Source organism: Terrapene carolina, unplaced genomic scaffold (assembly GCF_002925995.2).
Source record: "Terrapene carolina triunguis isolate 2854851 unplaced genomic scaffold, T_m_triunguis-2.0 Scaffold93, whole genome shotgun sequence".
NCBI lineage: Eukaryota > Metazoa > Chordata > Testudines > Emydidae > Terrapene > Terrapene triunguis.
Window position 1 is genome coordinate 6171064 of NW_020664444.1, and position 20609 is coordinate 6191672.

Sequence of the window (20609 nt, forward strand, 5' to 3'; positions counted from 1 at the left end):
TGCACAGGTGGGGCACTGGGACTCAGTGCCCCTGAACAGTTTCCCTTGTTTACGATGGAGGTGTCAGGAGAGGGAATGAGCTGACTGGATGCAGGCAGCCCCAAACATTACACCTGGGCACTCTCTTTGAGGGGTTTCATTTGGCTTTTGCACAGGCAAACCACTATGGTAAGAAACACGTTCTTCCTGGAATGACTGCACAGCCCCCGGGCGTCTCAGAGATGAGCAAAGCATCTGTCAAGCGGAACTAAAGGGTGGTGGCTCTGCAGGGCCCTAATTCCTTGTGGCAGTTTAATGATTGGCTAGATGTGAGGCCCACCTGTGAGGCCGGAATAAACCGTCTTGGAATGACTGCGAAGGACTCTGAATGCTTGTTCACCCCTCGTACGGCTGCTCTGCTCTGTTCTTGTTTATTATACAATGGCCCCTTCTTGAGGGGAACAAACAGAAACCAAGAGCTGAAATAATGGATTATCCTTAGGGAATAACCATCTGAGGGGAGAGAGATGGCTGGAATTACTGAACAGGCAGGAGATTTTGTTGCACTCACAACAGGGCAGTGGGTGGGAAGGCGTGAATACAGAAGGACCAGAGTTAATGGACAAAAAGGGGTTTCTATCTCTGCTTATTGGCCCTGTTTTTCACTATGTAACTTCAATATCACGTTGAAATCAAAGCAGTGGCGCATGAATGCACTTCATGCAACGTGCTGAGGTAGAACCGTTATCACCTTTGGTAAGCTGCTTAGCCAAGGTATTGCTTCTGAAAAGAAAACAGAGATGACTCTATAGTTTGTCTTGAGTTTACATGGGATTGCTGGCTCATGGCTCGAATCAGGACACAAGCAGCTACCCAATGGAACAGCACTGAGATGAACCTTAATCGAAACCAATGCGAACGCTTAAAGCAGCCAGCTCTGTTTCTGTGCCGGAAGGAAAACGTTAAGAGAAAAGATTTCTTTCTAGGCTTCGCTGCTCTGACCTTGAACGCTTTCGTCCCAGGAACTATTCAGCAATGCAAATTGCAGTTACAAAATAATCATCATCAGAAATTTACTGGGGGGGCGGAATCCATTTGAGTACATATTTAAGGAAAAATAAGGCTACTGTCTGGGTAAAATTTTCAAAAGCACTTAGGTGCCTAAGACCCATTGAAAGCCAATGTGATTTAGACACCTAAATCACTTATGGACACATTTTGCTGCCAGAGTGGTGTACAGGGATCTTAGTTAGGGTAAATGAGAGGCAAGCCCTTAGGAACCAGTTGTGTGATTTTTACGGACACACACAAGAATGTATCTCCCGTGACTGATCCCAGCCCTGCCATCAAGTTGGTGTGGAGCAGTCCCACTGTAACTGATTTCTCTGAAAAACAAGACTACATCAAGTGTTCTATAAAAGGGCTCTGTGACCCCAAGAGGGGATTCCATAAAATCCTCCTTGGCTGGGCTCCTCCGCTTGCCGTGAGACGCATGGATCTGGAGCAGATGCGGAGCCAGCCTTGAGTTTTCATTAGTTGTGCCCAGTTTACATGGGGAATGTTTTAAGACAGGTATTGAGTCAGGTATGTGGACTCAGACCCCAGGCCATAGTGCGTTGAGTGTAATTTCGGGGGGGGCAGGAATCAATAGCTTTTGTCATTCTGGAAAAGGGGAAGTCCTATGGAAGCCTTCTTGGAGCCTTTCTAATGTGGCTGGCCTGCACAGGCAGGACCCTGGGTGCTTAAAACCTACATGGGATTCAAGAATCCTGCACTGCGAAGGGTTCTAGCCATGCAGAGGGTGCACTTTAAAGGAACACCTTCGATGTGGGTTCACCTGGGTACCCAGGTATATGGGAGTCAAGGAGATGAGAGAGATTGCAGAAAAGCACTCAACTGGAACTCCAGCCTTCCCAGTGTGGGGCCCCATCCAGCAGCATGAACTTACCTTCTTAGCCCTTAACACCACCTGCAATGTTCCCTGTCTGTTCTTAACTGAATGACTGTCTTGTCTCTGGAGCCGCCTGGCAGTTTGTGCCATAAAGGCTGGGCTAAATTCCTTTCCCTCTGAGCCGTTTCCTTCCCTCTTCTGCTTGAGGGTGAAATCTCATGTGTTGTTCCCATCTCTCAGTCCAGCCTCCGCAGCTCGCCGTGTGCAAACTGGGGACCCAACAGCAACTGGGGAAGCCGACGCTCAAGCTGGAACAGCCTCGGCAGGGCCCCAAGCCTCAAAAAGAAGAACCAGTCTGGGGAAAGAGAGTCCTTGCTCTCTGGGGAGGGGAAAGGGAGCACGGATGATGACTCTGATGATGCCAAGTCCAGCACTGTCAGCAGAGCCACCCTGCACCGCCGGGCGGAGTCCCTGGATTACAGAAGCTCCTTGGACTTGCCTGAGCTTCTCCAGCTCCCCACCATGCGCCACTCCCTCAGCATCAACCCCATGGCCATGCTGCCCACAGAGTACCAGGACTGCAATGGCAAAATGGTGCATGTGCCCAGCGAGTTCTTCCTGCGCATCGACAGCCACAAGGACGACCTCTTGGACTACGACGACGACATGGACGATGTAAGTTGCCGTGGGAATCGGGCAGCTCTGGGGGTAAGGGAGCCTTTCCCCTGTAAGGTGCTTGTTCAAATCCTGGGCAGAGATGTTACCACCTACTGCCTCGTGTAGATGAAAGAGTCCAGTTCCTCGTGAATTGGCATCCACTTCCCAAAGAGTTTTGTTTGCGAACAGGGGGGTTCTGTTACTGTCTGATCTGTAGGCAAGGTGAAGTGTCCAGGCGATGGGCACCCACCTGGGTGAGCTACAATCCCTGGCTGTGGTTGAGACCCATCTCAACCAAATTTCACCCCAGGCACCCTTGGGTGCCCAGAGCAGCTTGCAATGCCCTTTGCAAGAGCAGCATTAACCCAGCTGCTCTCCAGCACCAAGCTGGACATTGTTAACCCTCCACTGTGACCTCTCCAGGACCTGATTCCTGTTTCAGGGACTTTGCTCCAGAGCTTCTGTGAAGGGAGGATAAAGCTCAAAGGATTCCAGTCACTGCTGACACCCGGTTTGAGTTTTCAGATTGGAGTCGCAACGCTACAGTCAGACTCATCTCTGAAATAGAAAAACTGGCCTCATGTCAGCCAGCATGGCGGGTCAGCACGTAAACCGGTGTCGATGTAATTACAGTGACGCGGTTAGGTAGCTTAGGCACAACATTTTGGTATTGCAAAAAACAAAACAGGATTTTCAGTGCCTCTGAATAGGGGAGTTTAGGCGGATGCTCAAAAAATTCATAGCCCTGGGGGATTAAATTCATTAATTAATAAGCACTTAGTGCAACACCATGAAGCTTGGAAGCCCCTCAGTCCTTCTGTCTGGTGGGAAGATGAAGAGACAAAATATGACTGGATTGGTTTCAAGTGCAGCGAGCACCCCGCGGCTCCCGCTCACTTTGGGGGAAGCTTTGAGGGAGTAAGGGCTTCAAGGTTTGGCCATGTATGTAGGGTTCATGGAAGTTTCCCTTCCTCATGCAGAGAAAGAGCATTAGATCTTTACCAGCCTGCGTCAGTCCCAATCCCAGCTGCTGGTCTGAGCTTCAGATTGCCCTGTAACAAGGTTTCTATTCTACCTTGGGCTGTACGTGTACAGTACTTCCGTTGTGTGGGGCTCTTATTCATTTCCCTGCGAGCCTGATGGGACGGTAGGAAAGATGGTGTTTTGGATAGGGCTTTGGATTGGGACACGGGGAAACCTGAGCGCAATTCCTGGCTTGGCCACAGGCTCCATTTGGACCTTTGGTACGTCACTTTACTGTGGTGATGGGGGCCAGATAAGGACACAGATAGAATTTGGCTGTGAAAATGAAGACCTAACACTGCCTTGTCCAGAAACCACCTATAGCGCAAAGAATTCAGAGGGTCGTTTGAGAAGGGCAGAGGGACCCCGTGGGCTAAAGAGCTGGGAAAACTAAAGAAAAGAGCAATTTCTTTGATCTCTCCAGAGTTACTGCTACAGGATTCGTAAAGCCCTGGAGCCCTACAAACCGGAATGGTGCAAGAATCACGAAGACTGGTCCCTCTACTTGTTTTCTCCTCAGAATCGGTAAGAAACCCCGGTCCACTGGGTGGGCAGGCAGCTGAAAACTGGGGCTTGGGAGAAGCTCATTCCGTTGGGCAGGACAAACCCAGCCCCAACTGAGGGGGAAGAATTCTGTGAGGGAATCCTCACAGGGCTTGTGTTTCTCTCTCCTAGCCATTCGAGTGGGTTTTACCACAGGAAGGGCTGTTCTAGACTCCAGTTTTAGTCAGCCCTTCCGTAGGCAAAACTCTTGGTTGGGGAAAGACTGAGTGAGAACGTCCGAAGTCGGCCCCTTGTGCTCTAAGTAACGTTTCTGTGATAGGCAGAATCACTGGACAGGGCCGTCGGCACCTTGGCAGGACGCTGAGGTGACTTATTAATACAGTTAAAATTATAATTGTTATTTCTTTCATTGATAACGAGTGCAGCAAACTGTGCACAGGAAGGACCTATCTCAGCACGCTGAGGTAGTTACCATCGAAGGATTTAAAGGAGTCTCTCAGGAAAGGAAATCCCAATCAGAGGGGTGAGTTCCAAGCTTGCTGACCCAGACTGGCTTCTGGCCATGACCTCTTCCGTTCTGCCCCTTTTCCCCCAGGATTCGAGCGATGTGCCAGAAGGTTATAGCCCACAAAATGTTTGACCATGTAGTTCTGGTCTTCATCTTTCTCAACTGCATCACCATTGCACTGGAGAGGCCCGATATTGACCCCCACAGCACGGTGAGCAGCCCCCCCATCCCTTTTCCTGCACCCTCAATAACTTTTCCCCAGCCACATCGGGGAAGGAACCTGCGGGATGGAGGATGCTGGGTTTCTGCTGTTTAAATGACTTGCCTCCTGCTGTTGATTTCTGTTTTACAGGAGAGGATATTTCTGAGTGTCTCCAATTACATCTTCACTGCAATCTTTGTTGCTGAGATGATGGTGAAGGTAATTATGTGTCTGCGCTAAACCTGCCAACCCACAATGAGGTCTGGCCTCTGTGGTCTGAGAGCTAAGATGAGCTGTATTTCACTGCACGTCAGTGTCCGTCATGTACAGCAAATAAGCAAAAGGCATGAGGCCACAGCTTAAATAATTTTCTCCTACTGGTTCTAGGTGGTGGCCCTTGGCTTCTTCTCTGGGGAAAATACCTATCTCCAAAGCAGCTGGAATGTCCTGGATGGGGTCCTGGTCTTTGTATCCATCATTGATATTATCGTCTCCATGGCATCAGCAGGCGGGGCTAAGATTTTGGGTATCCTTCGAGTCTTAAGATTGCTGCGGACCTTGAGGCCTCTCCGGTACTTTCACACTGGGCAAAATGGATGTGTGGGGTTTGGGCTTGTCTTCATGGCAAGCTATTAAGCGTCAAGCCATGGTCTGAATCTACAGTGGAAGTCCAAGTACACAGCTTGGCTACTGCTTCTTGAAAGCACAGTAAGCTAAGCTCCATTCCAGGACTTTCACTGTGTTGTAGCAGTGTCCACCTGGGACATTACTGTGCAGCTAGGTGGTGTGCGGTAGATTCACACCCGGACTTGTCACGCTGTAACTTCCATGTAGGTGAGCCCTTTGTTTTGTTTTGATGAATCAAGAACTTTGAAGGGAAAGACTTGATTCCTTAAGTGACTGAAACTCTTCTGAAGCAAAATATCCTCTTGAAGCTAGTGCTCAGATAGCACGTTTCATCCAAAGACCTCAAAGCGCTTCACAAAGGGGGTGAACATTGTTCCTCCTTTACAGGTGGGGAGAATGAGGCACAGGTTGATGAAGTGACTCACCCACCAACAATAGGGCAGGCCTCCTGAGTCCCAGTAATCTATCCACTGGGACACACTAAAAATACTGAATGGTTTCACTGCAATGCATGCACCATGTCAATTGGAATCGTCATGATAGCGCATCTCACTTTATGGCATCCTTGCAAATTCATGATGAAAATGCTCTGATAGAACAATAGCTGATAATGATGGGAAAACTAATGGTATTTTACTGGGCCATAAAAAATTATTCTCACTACAAATGAGTGTTAACAGAAATTGGCAACGCTGATTGTAGTGAATCTGGTCTGGGATGGAAAAACAAGTAATTGCTCTAGTAGAGGGTTCTTCCAAAGTTGTAAAATGTCAGTCACATTTCTGGATTAACACCAAGCCAGGATCCTTCTCTGTTTCAACATCAGAGTCATAAGAAGTTATGAAAAGGGCAAGGTTGTGTTTTCGTGAAGATTTCTGGGCCAGCTTTGCAGTCTCCAGCCTGGTTTACACACAAGGTTGAACCAATTTAGCTAACGGTATGATTTTAAACCACTTTAGTTAAACTGGTACAGCCTCCAGTGTGGACTCTTATATTGCTGTGAGCTTGGCTTTGATCTGTTTATCTGGCATTGATCAATTTACAGACCCAAGCTTACCCAGTATAATCAGTCTGAAACCAATAAGAGTGTGTCTGCACAGTAATTTAACTAACTTGTTTTTTTAAACCAATTTAAAATAATCCAGTGTAGACAAGCCCTCAGCGGCGATGGAGAAATATCTGAGCTTTCAATTGCTTATTATCAGAAGTGAATAAATGTGAACACCAAATGGGTTTCGGTCCATCTGTTGTTTATGCACACATCAGCACCTGTGAGGAAGACCAAAATGATTGGTACTTTGTCTTCACCACTATCTAGAAGAGCTGATCTCGTTTGGGGCAGGAAGTTTTTATCGGACTCGCACTGTGTGTATGATGAATGCCTTCCTCACACTGCCTTTTTATCATAATTTTACATATCAGGCTGGCTTCCTAATCAAAGTGACATGTTACACTGCACAACCTTACAGCCATTCCCAAGTGAGAAGGTCACATTGGCTGAGAGTGAATTGGCAATTAAACAGGTGCTGGCAATAATTTGATAAGCTCCAGCTTCTGTAGTCTTTCTCCTGTGTGTGTATATCTAATACCACCTAGACACAATGTAGCTGTTGGCTAGGAAGAGGAAAGGTCATGTTTTCAATATTTGAAAGAGGAATGAAGGGAATTTGCATTTTGTTTGATAGCACAGTAATAAAGGGACAAGGAGAGTATAAATACTTGGGGAATTCTTATCAGCTCACTTTGCCCGTGCCCATTTTGCATCATGCCCGACAAAAACACATTCACTTTCCCATGAAATTTCTTTGGAAACAAGATAGGTGGCTCCAGAAACGTGGGGTCCTTAGGAAAAAGAGCCGTTTGCCTCTTCCCATCACACTAGTAAGCCAGAAACAATCTGGCCCGTTCCTACCTAAGCAATGGCTTTTGTGTATTTGCTAGTTATTTTCTAGGTGACAAAGAGGTGGCATTAATGTTTCCATCTAATTTGTTGCTTCGGTCTCCCGGTCTGTTGTCTGAATTTGTCTTTATTGCTGCCCTCTTAGACTGCAATCTCTTCAGAATAGGGACCATCTCTTTCTTTGTGTATTTACAGGGCCTAGTGCAATGGGGCACTATCTTGGCTTGGCCTTTTTAGGCAGTACCGTATTTCACAATGGTTGTGGTGGATTCTCCATCATTGGCCATTTTAAACAGGAATGATTTGGGGGAAGTTCTACGGTCTGTGTCATGCAGGAGCTCAGACTGGATGACCACAATGGTCACTTCTGGCCTTGGAACCTATGAAGAATAATGGAAATCATGGCACAAATGATGTATGAACAAATACAAGGGACAGAATTGGGAAGAATTAGTTCCAGAGAATAATTCAACCTGCTGTATTCCTGAAGAGCCCACCATTGACTCTGGTGTTACTTACATAAGCCTTGTGCACTATTATTCCAGAGACCATTCAGTTTCTCTGCTACATTATTCATTTCTAGCTTGAGAGAACAAGAAGCTACTTAAACACTCCTCACTTAGAGGAAGTATAAACCTTCTGATGTTACCTATTCACTGGGCAGCCCCAGGCTTACAACATCTACCTTTTATCCTCCGTCCCTTCTTCACACATCTCTGCTTGCCTAAATTATCAGCCTCCTGGGCATTAAAGTGTTAACTTAGCCATGCAAAATGAAGCTACCAACAAGGATCCTGCAACCCCCTCTCTTAAAAAGTTTTGACATTTCTCAATTGAGACATCCAGCCTCCTGGAAAAACTCCCCGGGGCTTGTGGTGCTGTTTGGGCACAAACACATTTCTCAGACTCACACAGGAGATCCTTTCTCTAGGCACTCACATGGAAAAGAAAAACACCCAAACTTTCTGTGCTGCTGTAAACCATGCCTCTGGATCCATGGCTGCGCTCCTCTGCAAATAGAAGGCAGTCGGTGCTGCCCATTAATGACCCCTTCTTGTTACGGAGCTGTCAGCCACAAATCCCTTTTGTCTCTGAGCCAGTTCCCGGACCGTTTAGGTAGGAAACAACCCCCCTTGTATGATAAAACACCCCTCCCCTTTATAAATGGTGTCTTGCGGTTCAATCCCGCAAAAGGGGCCGAGCACCATGGGCCCGAGGCAGCCAAGCACTTACGCCTGTGCTTAACTAAGTGCTTGAGGGATCCCACTGACAGCAAGTTGAACATGTGCTTAAGTGCCTGGCTGGATTGGGGCCAGGGTGCTCAGTACGTTGCAGGATTGAGCCCTTGGTTCATTAGCCTTCCTGAGCATTTCCAAAGATGGAACATCTGAGTAACGTGTGTTCTAAAGGTCTGAGCCCAAGACTGCGAGCCACAACTGCAGTGCTCTAAACCTGCCTCTGCCTTCAGAAATCCACCAGAAACAGACTCTCTGTGGCCTCGCTTAACCATCCTGCGCTTGAGCTTCTCCAGCTATAAAATGGAGGCTAAGACTGCTGTGCGTTACTGTCTATATGCTGCTAGAAAGATTTTACATGCTTGGTATTTGGGGGCAAAGTTCAGGCTTGGTATAAGGCCACTGAACGCAACATCTGCCGTTCCAGATCAGATGAGTGGTTCAGTATCCTGTCTCTGAGGGTGGCCAATATTTCAGAGGAAGGTGCTAGAAACCCTTTAGTGGACAATTGTGAGAGAGTCCAACGGAAGGCAACGAAAATGATCAGAGGGATGGGGGCACATTACTTATGAGGAGAGGCTGAGGGAACTGGGCTTCTTTAGGCTGCAAAAGAGAAGAGTGAGGGGGGATTTGATAGCAGCCTTCAACTACCTAAAGGGGGGTTCCAAAGAGGATGGAGCTCGGCTGGTCTTTGTGGTGGCAGATGACAGAACAAGGAGCAATGGTCTCAAGTTGCAGTGGGGGAGGTCTAGGTTGTATATTAGGAAACACTATTTCATTAGGAGGGTGGTGAAGCACTGGAATGGGTTACCTAGGGAGGTAGTGGACTCTCCTTCCTTAGAGGTTTTTAAGGCCCGGCTTGACAAAGCCCTGGCTGGGATGATTTAGTTGGGGTTGGTCCTGCTTTGAGCAGGGGGTTGGACTAGATGACCTCCTGAGGTCCCTTCCAACCCTAATCTTCTATGATTCTATGAAACAACCTGCCCATAGGAAATATTCCTTCCTAACCTTCATCAGCTAGTGAGACTGGCTTGTGCCCTGCAGCAGGAGGGTTTATATCCCTTATACATTTTTATCTTATCTAATGTAACTGTGAATGTTCTCATTGTCTATAAAAACGTCTAATCTGCTCTGAGGCCCTGCTACATATTTGATCTCAGTGAAATCTCACGGCAGTGAGTCCCACGGGTTTAATTAGGCATTGTGTAAACTAAGTCTTTCCTTTTTGGTTTTCAGTTTCAACTTCACCCCCTCTCTGTCTGTTACGAGAGGGTAAATTGGAGCATGCAACTGACTCTATACCCAGGGCACCGTGCATAATGTTGTTATGCAGCCTCGTTATTTTTTTTTTTAATTGCCGCACAACTGTATTCTAAGTTGTGATTTAAAAACAAAGGCCTGATTCGCATCTATACTACGGCCCTTTAAAGCACACATGCACTCCCGAATGGTGGGAGATGGCCTTGGCGTAAATGAACACCAGGCCCAATGTTTCCAGCTCTCACGCGTGCAAAGAGAACTTTCAAAATGTGAGCCAAGTGCAGCCGATGCAGAGACAGCTGCCTGAGTGTCCAAAGAGCCTTAAACACTAGCCCTGAGAGAAGGGCAGGTCCGTGAACACTTATCTCTTTCACAGGGGTGTGGTGAGGCTTAATTCATTAACACCTGTACAGCGCTTTGAAATCAACTGATGAAAGGAGCTATAGAATAGTATAGCGTAATATACTATATGATAGGGTACCATACCAGTACGTATGGGGGATAAAGAAGGGTTATATCAGCCTGACTGCCCACAAGGAGGAGGAGGAGGCGGAAGAATAAAGATGGGATCATGGGGGCTAGACTAGATGGCCCTGGCGGTCCCTTTTAATTCTATGGTTGTATGAGTCTAGGATGAGTGCCAAGCTTTGTTCCGCTGCTTTCCCCCCAGAGTCATCAGCAGAGCCCCAGGTCTAAAACTGGTGGTGGAGACCTTGATATCGTCCCTGAGGCCTATTGGAAATATTGTGCTTATCTGCTGTGCTTTCTTCATTATCTTCGGGATCTTAGGGGTTCAGGTAAGACTCTCCCTCTGTAACCAAGCGCTCATTCAGATAGTCCCTTCTCGCCCGCCAGCAAGACAGAGAGGCCATTCAGAGTAGGCTTTCCCCTGCTGTGTGAGGCAAGCCGGTCCAATCCCTCCAGGGACCCGAAATCCTCTTACCTCAACAGAGGGGCTTCAGGCTTTGTGCCTGAAGAGGGGTACCTCAGCTGCGGGGACAAGGGAAGGAATCCCAAATTCCAACCAAGGCAAACAATGATCTGTCATTGGAACAGAACCAAGTGCCCCTGCCAGGCTTCCTGAGATATTTTTTCCCCCTCCTCTTCAATTTCAGCTTTTTAAGGGCAAGTTCTACAGCTGCGAAGGACCAGACACCAAAAACATCTCCACTAAAGCCGACTGCACTAGCATGCACTACAGATGGGTCCGGCGGAAGTACAACTTCGACAATTTAGGACAGGTAAAGTAGTTCTTGTTCCGAGAGGTTTGTGTGTCATTGTCTGATGGGCTCTTCCGAACAGGTCCCTCTCCAGCATTGGCCTTCCAGCCATCTCATCGGCAGGTCCCCCGTTTAGGCACTGGTCTACGTGAGGGGGGTGGGGGCGGTCAACCTAAGATACGGAACTTCAGCTACGTGAATAGCGTAGCTAAAGTTGCCGTATCTTAGGTCGACTTACCTGGCCGTGAGGATGGCGGCGAGTCGACCGCGTCCACTCCCCCGTCGACTCCACTCCCGCCTCTCGTGAGCTGGAGTTCCGGAGTTGACGGGGAGCGCGTTCGGGGATCGATTTATCCCCGTCTAGACGTGATAAATTGACCCCCGATAGGTCGATCACTACCTGCCGAGCCAGTGAAGACCTGCCCTTAGTTTCATTTATTTAAAGGTTTTATAAAACCCAGGAGCTGAGAGTCTGGTCCCATTATTCACCCTGAGTAGTGCCATTACTTCAGGGCATCACTCCTGGTGTAAGGTACCGTTCAGCAGGAATACGGGGATTGCAATCTGGCCTCCAGTGTGAAATAATACCTTGATTTTAAAAAAAAAATAATAATTTAATCCGATTTTATGTGTTTCAGTGGCATGTATAAATAAATAACAGCACTGAGCAACACTACACCTAACCCACAGGTCAATCCGTTATGTAGCCCCCGGTGGGATCCACCGAGGATGTTTCACCCCTGGGCTCTTTAACTCAAGCATTAGCAGTTGATGCTTTAGCTCTGGAGGTCCCTGGTTCTCTCCCCACTGAGTTGAGCCAAATGATGGCTGTCACATGCTCTGAGCAGAATCAATAGCATGACCTCACATTTTCACTCACGCAGCATTGCCAACTCCTGTGATTTTTAGCATGAGTCTCGTTCTGGAACACCCTTCCAATGGGAACAGTGGGGGCAAACAACCTCACTCGCTTCAAGATGGCACTTGACAAAATTATGAACGGGACTATATTACAGGCTTGCCTGTAATAGGAGGGGACTGTAGTCAGTGACTCAGGGGTCTCTTCCAGTCTTATGTCCTATATCCTATGTTCCTATTTTCTCCCTTAAAGCCCCAGTACCTGGAGTCAGTTAATTGTGTGAGAATCTCAGCTTTCATTTTTTAGAATATTTAGTTTCTAACCTTCGTGTTTGCAAAGAAAAACTTGAAAAAAGTTACCCCCTCCAGATTTTTGTACACTGGGTATGGGCAATGCTGCCAACGTAGCTGAGCAGAACCTGGCCCTTGTTTATAAGTTCATGAATGAATCTGAGTGGAACTAAAAATGAAGCTAACCAGTCAGCTTTCATTGTCCAAGCTCCGTTAAATGCAAAAACCAAACCAACAGCTTAAATGGTTAAAATCACCGTAAATTCCATTTTAAAAAATTATCTCCATTGGGTTATGAATTGTTTTTGCGGGTCATTTGACTCTTCTTGGTTTCATTCCCTCTTTAAGGCTTGAAATTCATTGTGTTCCCCCATCAACGTCGTCTGCAAATGTTGATTGTTTTTCTCCCCTATGTACTGAAGGCAGAGGAAACTGATATGACTAATATGCATCCGAAGAAGTGGGCTGTAGCCCACGAAAGCTTATGCTCTAATAAATTTGTTAGTCTCTAAGGTGCCACAAGTACTCCTGTTCTTGATATGACTAAGTAATTCTGCCATTTCTCTTTGGTCCCTATGGCCCTACCTTTCCACTGCTAGTCTGAGAAACTCAAAGAGCAAATGAGTCCACCCCTTCCTCCTTTAAAAGACCAAGAGGAGGTGAATAGCAGCAGGGCTGATCTTTATATTATTTCTTTTCCTTGCAGGCTCTGATGTCCTTGTTTGTCCTCTCATCCAAAGACGGCTGGGTGAACATCATGTATGATGGCCTGGATGCTGTGGGCATTGACCAGCAGGTAGAAACAAAAGACCTCAAAAAGTTTTACGAGTTTAGTGTTCGTGGTCCGGATCACTATGCACAGATCACAGCTGTTATGAGTAACCCTCCCAGGCGCTCTGCTATGGCGCCGATTCCAGTAGGGGCGTCCAAAGCAGCAGCATGGACCTGAACAGCCTGAGAACCGCAGCTGAGCACTGACGGGCACTTCAATCAGGGCTCAGTTATCCCCTGGATGCCGTCTGGGTGTGATGGGTGTAATGGGGCCCCAGTTCAACAGATGTCTCCAGAAGGAATTCTGGGAATCTCACCTGGAATTCTTCCTAGAGGTCCCAACCTCCCCAACATGGCAGCTACCCATCCCTTTAAAAAGCTACAGCAAACTCCTCACTCTATGCCTGGACAGCTTGGGTGCCTGAAGTACAGCCCTAGCCCCACCATCACCGCAACTTCCCTACCCTCTTTCAAGCCCTGAGTGTCCATGGAACCACTAAGAGGGAGCAGGGGCTACGTCCTCCAGTGGGACTCTGGGCAGCCCCTATGCAGCAAGGTTGGGAAGGAAGCTCTTTGTGTACCTACGCAGGGGCTGATCAGAATCTTGCTCCTACTCAGAAATGGTTGCAATGGCCCATCTAGTGCAACTTTCACGAGTGACATGGAGCCTGTCAAAATGGGCATGTTTTTGACACATGAATATGCAGAAGATAGAACCCACTGCCCACAGGCAGCTCTGAGTCAGCCCTCTTCCTCCCCCGGCATCGCTGAACTGCTGAAGAAAACACCATGCGGTGAAAGCTACAAATCATGTCCTAAGGACAGATATCTTGGGACCCGAACACCAGCTCCAAGGGGCCCTGAAAACATGTTCCATTCCACTGTTGCTTTAAGGAATGCATGGTGAACATGAATGTATTGACATGAAATAGAAAATAATTGGGGATGTTAAAAAGAGGTGCTACCGAATTTGGGTGTTGGGAGGCTTAAAGCATTAGCAAAATTGTCTCGAGATCCTTACGTGAATGGTACCATGTCGTAACAGCGATAACCCTTTGTACTTAGCATCTGCAGTGTCCAAGGATCTCAGAACAATGGACAAACATCAGTTAAGCATTAATGTCCCCCTGCAAATAATAAATTTGAGCCTCTCTTCAATTAAAACTATTTCCATGCCAAAAATTGGGATCTTGCGAGAGATTTTTTTTTTCCAGCCAAATTATGGTTTTCACAAAAGAAGGTAAAATTTCAGCAGGGGAGAAAATGGGTGAAAGGAAAACTTGCTGAGAAACAGCCCATGGGTCCTCCAAGCCCTATTCTCCTACCCATGGGAATCCACCACTGACTTCCCACTGCCACTGGACACTTGATATGTCTGTTTTACAATGACACACACTTTTCTCCTCTTCTCTCTTGCCCTCTCCTGCCTCCCATCTCTCAGCCCGTCCAGAACCACAACCCATGGATGCTTCTCTACTTCATCTCCTTCCTGCTCATCGTGAGCTTTTTCGTGCTCAACATGTTCGTGGGGGTGGTGGTGGAGAATTTCCACAAGTGTCGGCAGCACCAGGAGGCAGAAGAGGCCCGTCGGCGGGAGGAGAAGCGGCTGAGGCGCCTGGAGAAAAAGCGCAGGAGTAAGGAGCTATACGTGTCTGGTCGGTAGACTGCATTACAAACCAAAATCTTTCTGAGCTCTGCCTGCTTCCAAAGCAAGACTTTCGTTTTCCTTTGGTTTGGTTGACATGGGACTAAAAAGGCCGCTTTGTTTATTTACTACTTTGGCGACGCCTTAAGTCTCAGGGCTACACAGTCCCTGGACGTGTTCTCTATGAGTTTGATAAATGTTGCCCTTTATGTAGACGGTAGGCAGAGTAAAGGCCAGCATGCCTGGAAAGCAGAGTCCTAGCTGAATTACTAGTGAGCCCCTCAAGACATGATTCTTGCATTGTCTTCAGGAAGCAGGAAGAAGGCCGTTGGGCGAGTGAGGGCTTTACTGAGTAAACGCGAGCAACGTTTGCCACGTGTGCGAAGGCAACTCACAAAGGCATCCCAGTGCCCTGGGGCTTAAAGTGTCGCCTGCATTTTTAAATTACGATGGTGGTGGTTTGATTTTTTTTTTTCCTTAGATCAAATAGTTGCGATGCTTTTTAGGATCTCGGCGCATGGCCCCGCATGCCACGCACATGCTGCATGAGGGCATGAGCAAAACAGGCTTGGGGAGAGGAACGGAGCCCCAGTGCGGGGTAGTCGAGACAAGTCTTCTTGAATGGAATCCATTAGACAGGATGCTTGCCTAGCCACCTATTGCAGGAGACCTTTAGCACGGAGTCATGATGTAGGTCTTGGACAGGCCTTCTAAACACGTTGGATGGAAACAGTGGCCACTGGAGAGTCATTAGGGACCTACATAGCTTTGATAAATTCTGACCGTGGATTTCTTTTAGGGATGGCCAAACCAGACCAGAGAACATCAGAACCTGCCTGAGTCTTTGCCCATTTCTAGAACTGAACCTCCTTGAAAGATCCCCAATGTTTCAGCTCATTTTTCCCTGTCGTAATTTTTCACCTTCACTGTCCCTGCCAGGTTCCAGCTGCAGATAGGAACTAGCAGGGAGTTGTTTGGGTATTCCCAGCATGCCCAGCTGCAGGAAGCAATAGAAACGTCCCCAAGAACCTGTCACACATGATTCCCAGCCACATGAGCAGACCCAGGAGACTAGTTTTGAGCTGGTTGAAATTTGTCATACCTGAGTGGAGGGATACGCCCCAAGCTGCAGTTTCTTAGTGGAGCACAGACGGATCTAAGAGGCAAGGTGCTTTCAGCTCCACCAGGATCTCTAGCACTTTGTCACGTGGACTGTACCCTTATCATTATTCTGCCTCACATAACCTCCTGCAATGGCCGAGTGCCCCTTAATGACAAACTGCCAGCAGTCTCCTAAAACATAGAGCAATAGGCATCAGTTTTCAGCAGGGAGAGCTGCTGTTAAATCAAAAAGTTATGTCTCCGCTGTAATGACATGGCAAGCAGGTGGCTGTGCTCATTGAAACCTCCGCCCCAACCAGTTTCCTCCTTCCATCCCTGAATCTGATCTGCACTTGAGCCAGAAGGCGGTCTGCCTACATCTCCGACAAAAATTTCCACTTTCCCCATTGCCTCTCTATTACTTTGTCACAGGAGGTTTCAGTGCGAAATAGCTACACAATGAACTCGTGCTGGGCCTTAATCAATGGCAGATTGACCTGAAACCAAAGCAAGGGCTGCGTACTTTGGATTTGTAGCTAGTCGTGGGTCAAGTGGCGTGGCTAAAATAAAACCCAGCCCAGCTCAAACCTTCCAGCCCCAAATGCCAACTGCACCTCTTTTGAGATCTGAAAAAGTTCAAAAGCAATCCAGCTTTTCTTGTTCACGCATCTGAGCTTCCAGGTCCAAGCTGGGGTTAAAAGCGGAAACCTGGGGATCCCAGAAGGCTGTTCTTGCAGTATTTGTAGCACAACAGGAGCCGTAGGTGATAAAAGTGTTGGGGGACAGCTAGCTTCCATGAGACTTCCAACCCAGTCACCAAACTCCCGAGCTTTAGAGGTTGCTCATCATGCTATGGGGCCAGGTCCTGAGAACTAACAAACATGTACAATTCCCATTGAAGTCACCTGCAGTGCAACTCCTCTCTCAGGAAGTCACCTGCACTACCCAAAGAAATCAGCGCCACTCCGGATTTAGCCCACCGTATTTTGCAATTTACTGCAAGAAATCTTTGAGTCCAAGAACACACCCAGTAGGATTGCCAGTCCACATGCAAATACAGCCAGCTGTTTCCCAAAGAAATCCATAAATAATCAAATGTACCTCACTCTATGATGTTCAGGAAGATAAACTTCAGCTAAAGGAAGATGAAGTGAGGAAAAAGCAGATACTCCCTTTGTAAACTTCTCCTCCTAGACACTATATCTTTAGCAGGCTGAGACACTCTGGAGATAATGCCACCTACCTTTAAACTCTGGGATTAAGGTCTGATGTGTAATGAGTTTGGTCTCAGCGCTGTTCCCATTGGAGAAGAGTCCATGTCATGAAACTCCTATGGCACAATGGACAGCAGAGAGCTTCTTATGCTCTAGGAATTATTTTGGGGAAGTTCTGTGGCCTGTGCTGTACAGGAGGTCAGACTAGGTGTTCACAGTGGTCCCATCTGGCCTTAGACTCTATGAATCTGAAAGTTGAATCACCTCCCTGCTCCAGAGGGTATGGTTGTGCTAAGTCATTGTTAATTGCACTGGCAAAGTAAATTGAGGTATGATCACCCAACAGTTTCCTAACTCTACCTGGTCTCTGGATTTGGGGTTTTTAGCTTCAATTCCTGCTAGCCCCGTAATCACGAGGACGACGGACAGTTCACCTATGTTTGCAGTTATTTTTTGGAAGGCTGACAGTGTATTTTCCTTGCTAGTAGTGTCGCTATTCTCACACCTAGCTTACTTCCTGCGAGGCAGTCCCTCATGCAAACTGACATGAGCTTGAAAACAAATGTGGCTGTGGAACGGGAGGCAGTTTGGGAAACCACAGAATCCATGATAAATTTGTGCATCTGGATGCCTCTCTCTCTTTCAAGATGCAGAGAAGACTTGGCCCTTTCCCAACAGCAGCTGAAGGATTATTAAGGACTTTGAGTTTCCCTTTTAAGTATCTGCAACACTGCACTGCATGGCGAAAAGTATTGGACTGAAATCCCTGGGGACTCATGGCCAGACCAAGCCTCGACGCAGGACTACAGAACAAAACAAGTTTCACCTAAATTTTCCCACCAACATGCTTTGACCCTGACCTAGACACAGCACATTTGGGGGTAAGAGGGAAGCTTAGCCTCCAGGGCCCACTCTGGTCATGCAGCTCTCTGCTGAGATGCCAGGATGGGGTTGGTTTTTTTTGTGAGGTGCACACTTCTCCATTAGGAACTGGCCTGAGACCCACCAAACTCATTAGAACATAAGAACAGCCATCCTGGGTCAGACCAGTGGTCCATCTCGCCCAGTGTCCTGTCTTCTGATAGAGGCTGATGCCAGATGCTTCATGAGGAATGAACAGAGCAGGGCAATTATCAAGTGATCCACCCCCTGTCGTCCAGTCCCAGCTTCTGGAAGTCAGAAGCTTAACCATCTTGGCTAATAGCCATTGAAGCATCTAACCTCCATGAACTTATCTAATTTTTCCTTTGTACCCGGTTATACTTTTGGCCCTCACAACATCTCCTGGCAATGAGTTCCACAGATTGACCATGTGTTATGTAAAGAAGTATTTCCCTTTGTTTGTTGTAAAGCTGCTGCCTATTAATTTAATTGGGTAACCCCTGGTTCTTGTGTTATGTGAAGGGGTAAATAACACTTCCCTATTCTCTTTCTCCACATCTCCTGCTTCAAAACATCAATTCCTTTATTCCTACCCTTGGAACAGAGATCATGCAAGGTCCTGAAGCCCCCTCAACTCCCAGTGGGAGTTTGGGTTGCTCAGCACTTCCCGAGGGGCCCTTGGCAGCTCACACAGTTGGTCCAGAAGAAGCCTCCAAACCATAACAAGTGGAACTTGTAAGCAAAGAGCAGAACTCACCATTAGTCTGTAGAGAAAATGGGCTACAGCACAGGCAAATGAGAACTATCCTAATCATAGGTGGTTGCTGTGTCTGGTGGTGGGTTAGGTTGATAACAGGTTGTCCCTGGCTCACTGCTTTGAGGCCGAGCAGAGCCAGTCCCTGTCTACGTGAAGGACGCTGTTGAGTTGCTTTCCCAGAGAACTCCACAACCCATCTTAATTCATATAGAAGCCTGGAAAGGGCAGCAAGGAAAAAGCCTAGGAGATATTTGTAGACCGAGGGCCCAGGCGCTGCACAGATGTGGAGTGTAACATTTCCACCAAGCGTGTGCAGTGAGGAAGACAGCTCTCTGGAAGGGAATCGAGGCAGACGGAGCAGGCAAGTTGAGCCTAAGTGTTTCATCACATGCAGGGCCTACAAGAGGTTACCTCAGATCAGCTCATTCTCGCGCGCGTGCTTGGAGGATCCCTTCCTGACAGCGTTCGGACTGGCGAGCTTTGGCTCGGGAAATGTTTTTTTAACCAAGTGAAATCAAACAACGGTCACTTTTTTAAATTATCATTTCAATTTAAACTCCGATTTAAACCGCCAAAATGCCACCCATGTTATGTCGGTTCATTTAGAAGACTATGGGTTTGGCTCAAAACGTGGCAGACTCAGAAAGATGTGACGTGTGGCTGGTGCCGTGTGGACTTTCTGTGTGTGTACGTGGCGTACCGTGCCTGTGAGGTGATGCAGTGACCGTCTTGGCCTGCACAGTGCTGTGCGCTGTTGCCGTTTTGTACCAGGAGGGGGAGGGGAGAAGAAAATGGGTAGCTTGGCATTGGAAGGAAGGTATACGGCAAATCCAGCCATGCGGGCGAGGGAGCGCAAGCCCGAGTCAAGACGGTTCAGCAGCCAGCCACAGCTTCCCCTGGGGCTCAGCTGGGCTGCAGGGGCCGTAAAAACAGGACGAGTATGAGAAGTCTTGAGATGTAGCCTCTTCCCAGGAGGCCAAGGGGTGACACGCGTAACATACCGTGGGCAGCAAAAGGAGGCTGTCGCTGGCAAATATACAGTCTGGCCACCTGTCTGTCTGGGACTAGCTTCCGACTTGTGTCTGTCTAGTTCTCTGTCTGTGTATGTAAAGCAAGCCATATGTTGCGTGTCCTTAAGTGCCTGTGTATATCTACCTAGGGATGTGTATGTACACAAATGTAAGGTAGAAGCACAGCAGGCTTTGGCCTACGTCTGGGAAATGATTAGCAGTCTGGGAAGGGGCAGCTTGCTCACCGCCTGCCTATGGCACAGACAGAGCTGGCTCTGTGGGTGAATGTTAGATAATTATTGTCTAGCTCCAAGGGCCGTATCAGGGCAACATCTGCCAAGGGTTCCGATCGTTTGGAGACTGTGCACCATTGCTACAGATCCTGCCCATACACTGCCACACCCCAGAAGGGGTTACGTGAACCCAAGGCCCAGCGCCGACCCCCACCCCCAAGCCAGTGGGGATTTGGATGCAAGATGGTCTCTTTTCTTCTCCCCAGACCCCTTTCCCTTCCCCCCCGTAATGAGGCCCCCCCATCAATCTCTTGCTGCCTTAGATTATCTAATCCCCTGCTCTCCTCCTCTGCTGCCAGTCCTTTTGGAGCTGGCCCTCTGCCTGTGAAATCCCTGCACTAAGCACTTCCCTGGTCCCGGTTGAACATCGGCAATGGCAGCCTGCTACCTGCGTCGCTTCCTCACCCGGCCGCCCCGTTTGCACGCAGCCCGGCTGGGATCTTCCTCAGCTGGGTTGGGCTGCAGAGATTCAGCAGACAGTCTCTCTGCCTCCCCCCTCGCTATTCCCACAGCAGGATCCCAGCCAGGGATGGGCGGACGCGGGTCATGATACTTTCCCTCCAGCCATCTGAGCCAGGGCCCTAAGCACCACGCTCCCCCTTGCTACTATTCACCTTCAGCTAGTGTGGCACCCTACCCCTATCCAGCAGCCTCCCCCACCCTTCTAGAATGCCTGGGGGAGTGGGAGGATGTTGGGGTGCCTGTAGTAGGTGCTGGGGCAGCTGGCTGCTTGTGGGTGGGATAGACAGCCAGATTGCCTCTCTCCTCCCCTTTCAGTGCT

At 48.2% G+C, this 20609-nt stretch overlaps 1 protein-coding gene across 2 annotated transcripts in view; it reads left to right on the forward strand.

The window, feature by feature from the left end:
- The window catches only part of CACNA1H (calcium voltage-gated channel subunit alpha1 H), a 205336-nt gene that overhangs the window by 138119 nt on the left and 46608 nt on the right, over positions 1-20609 (forward strand). The window contains exons 15-23 of one of the 2 annotated variants that reach the window (XM_024212411.2): positions 2111-2545; positions 3975-4075; positions 4650-4773; positions 4915-4983; positions 5152-5336; positions 10457-10583; positions 10902-11027; positions 12862-12951; positions 14368-14581. In XM_024212411.2, the coding sequence (XP_024068179.2) occupies positions 2111-2545; positions 3975-4075; positions 4650-4773; positions 4915-4983; positions 5152-5336; positions 10457-10583; positions 10902-11027; positions 12862-12951; positions 14368-14581 (1471 nt within the window). The remainder of the gene's footprint in view (positions 1-2110; positions 2546-3974; positions 4076-4649; positions 4774-4914; positions 4984-5151; positions 5337-10456; positions 10584-10901; positions 11028-12861; positions 12952-14367; positions 14582-20609) is intronic. The other variant, XM_024212410.2, reaches the window with a different exon arrangement.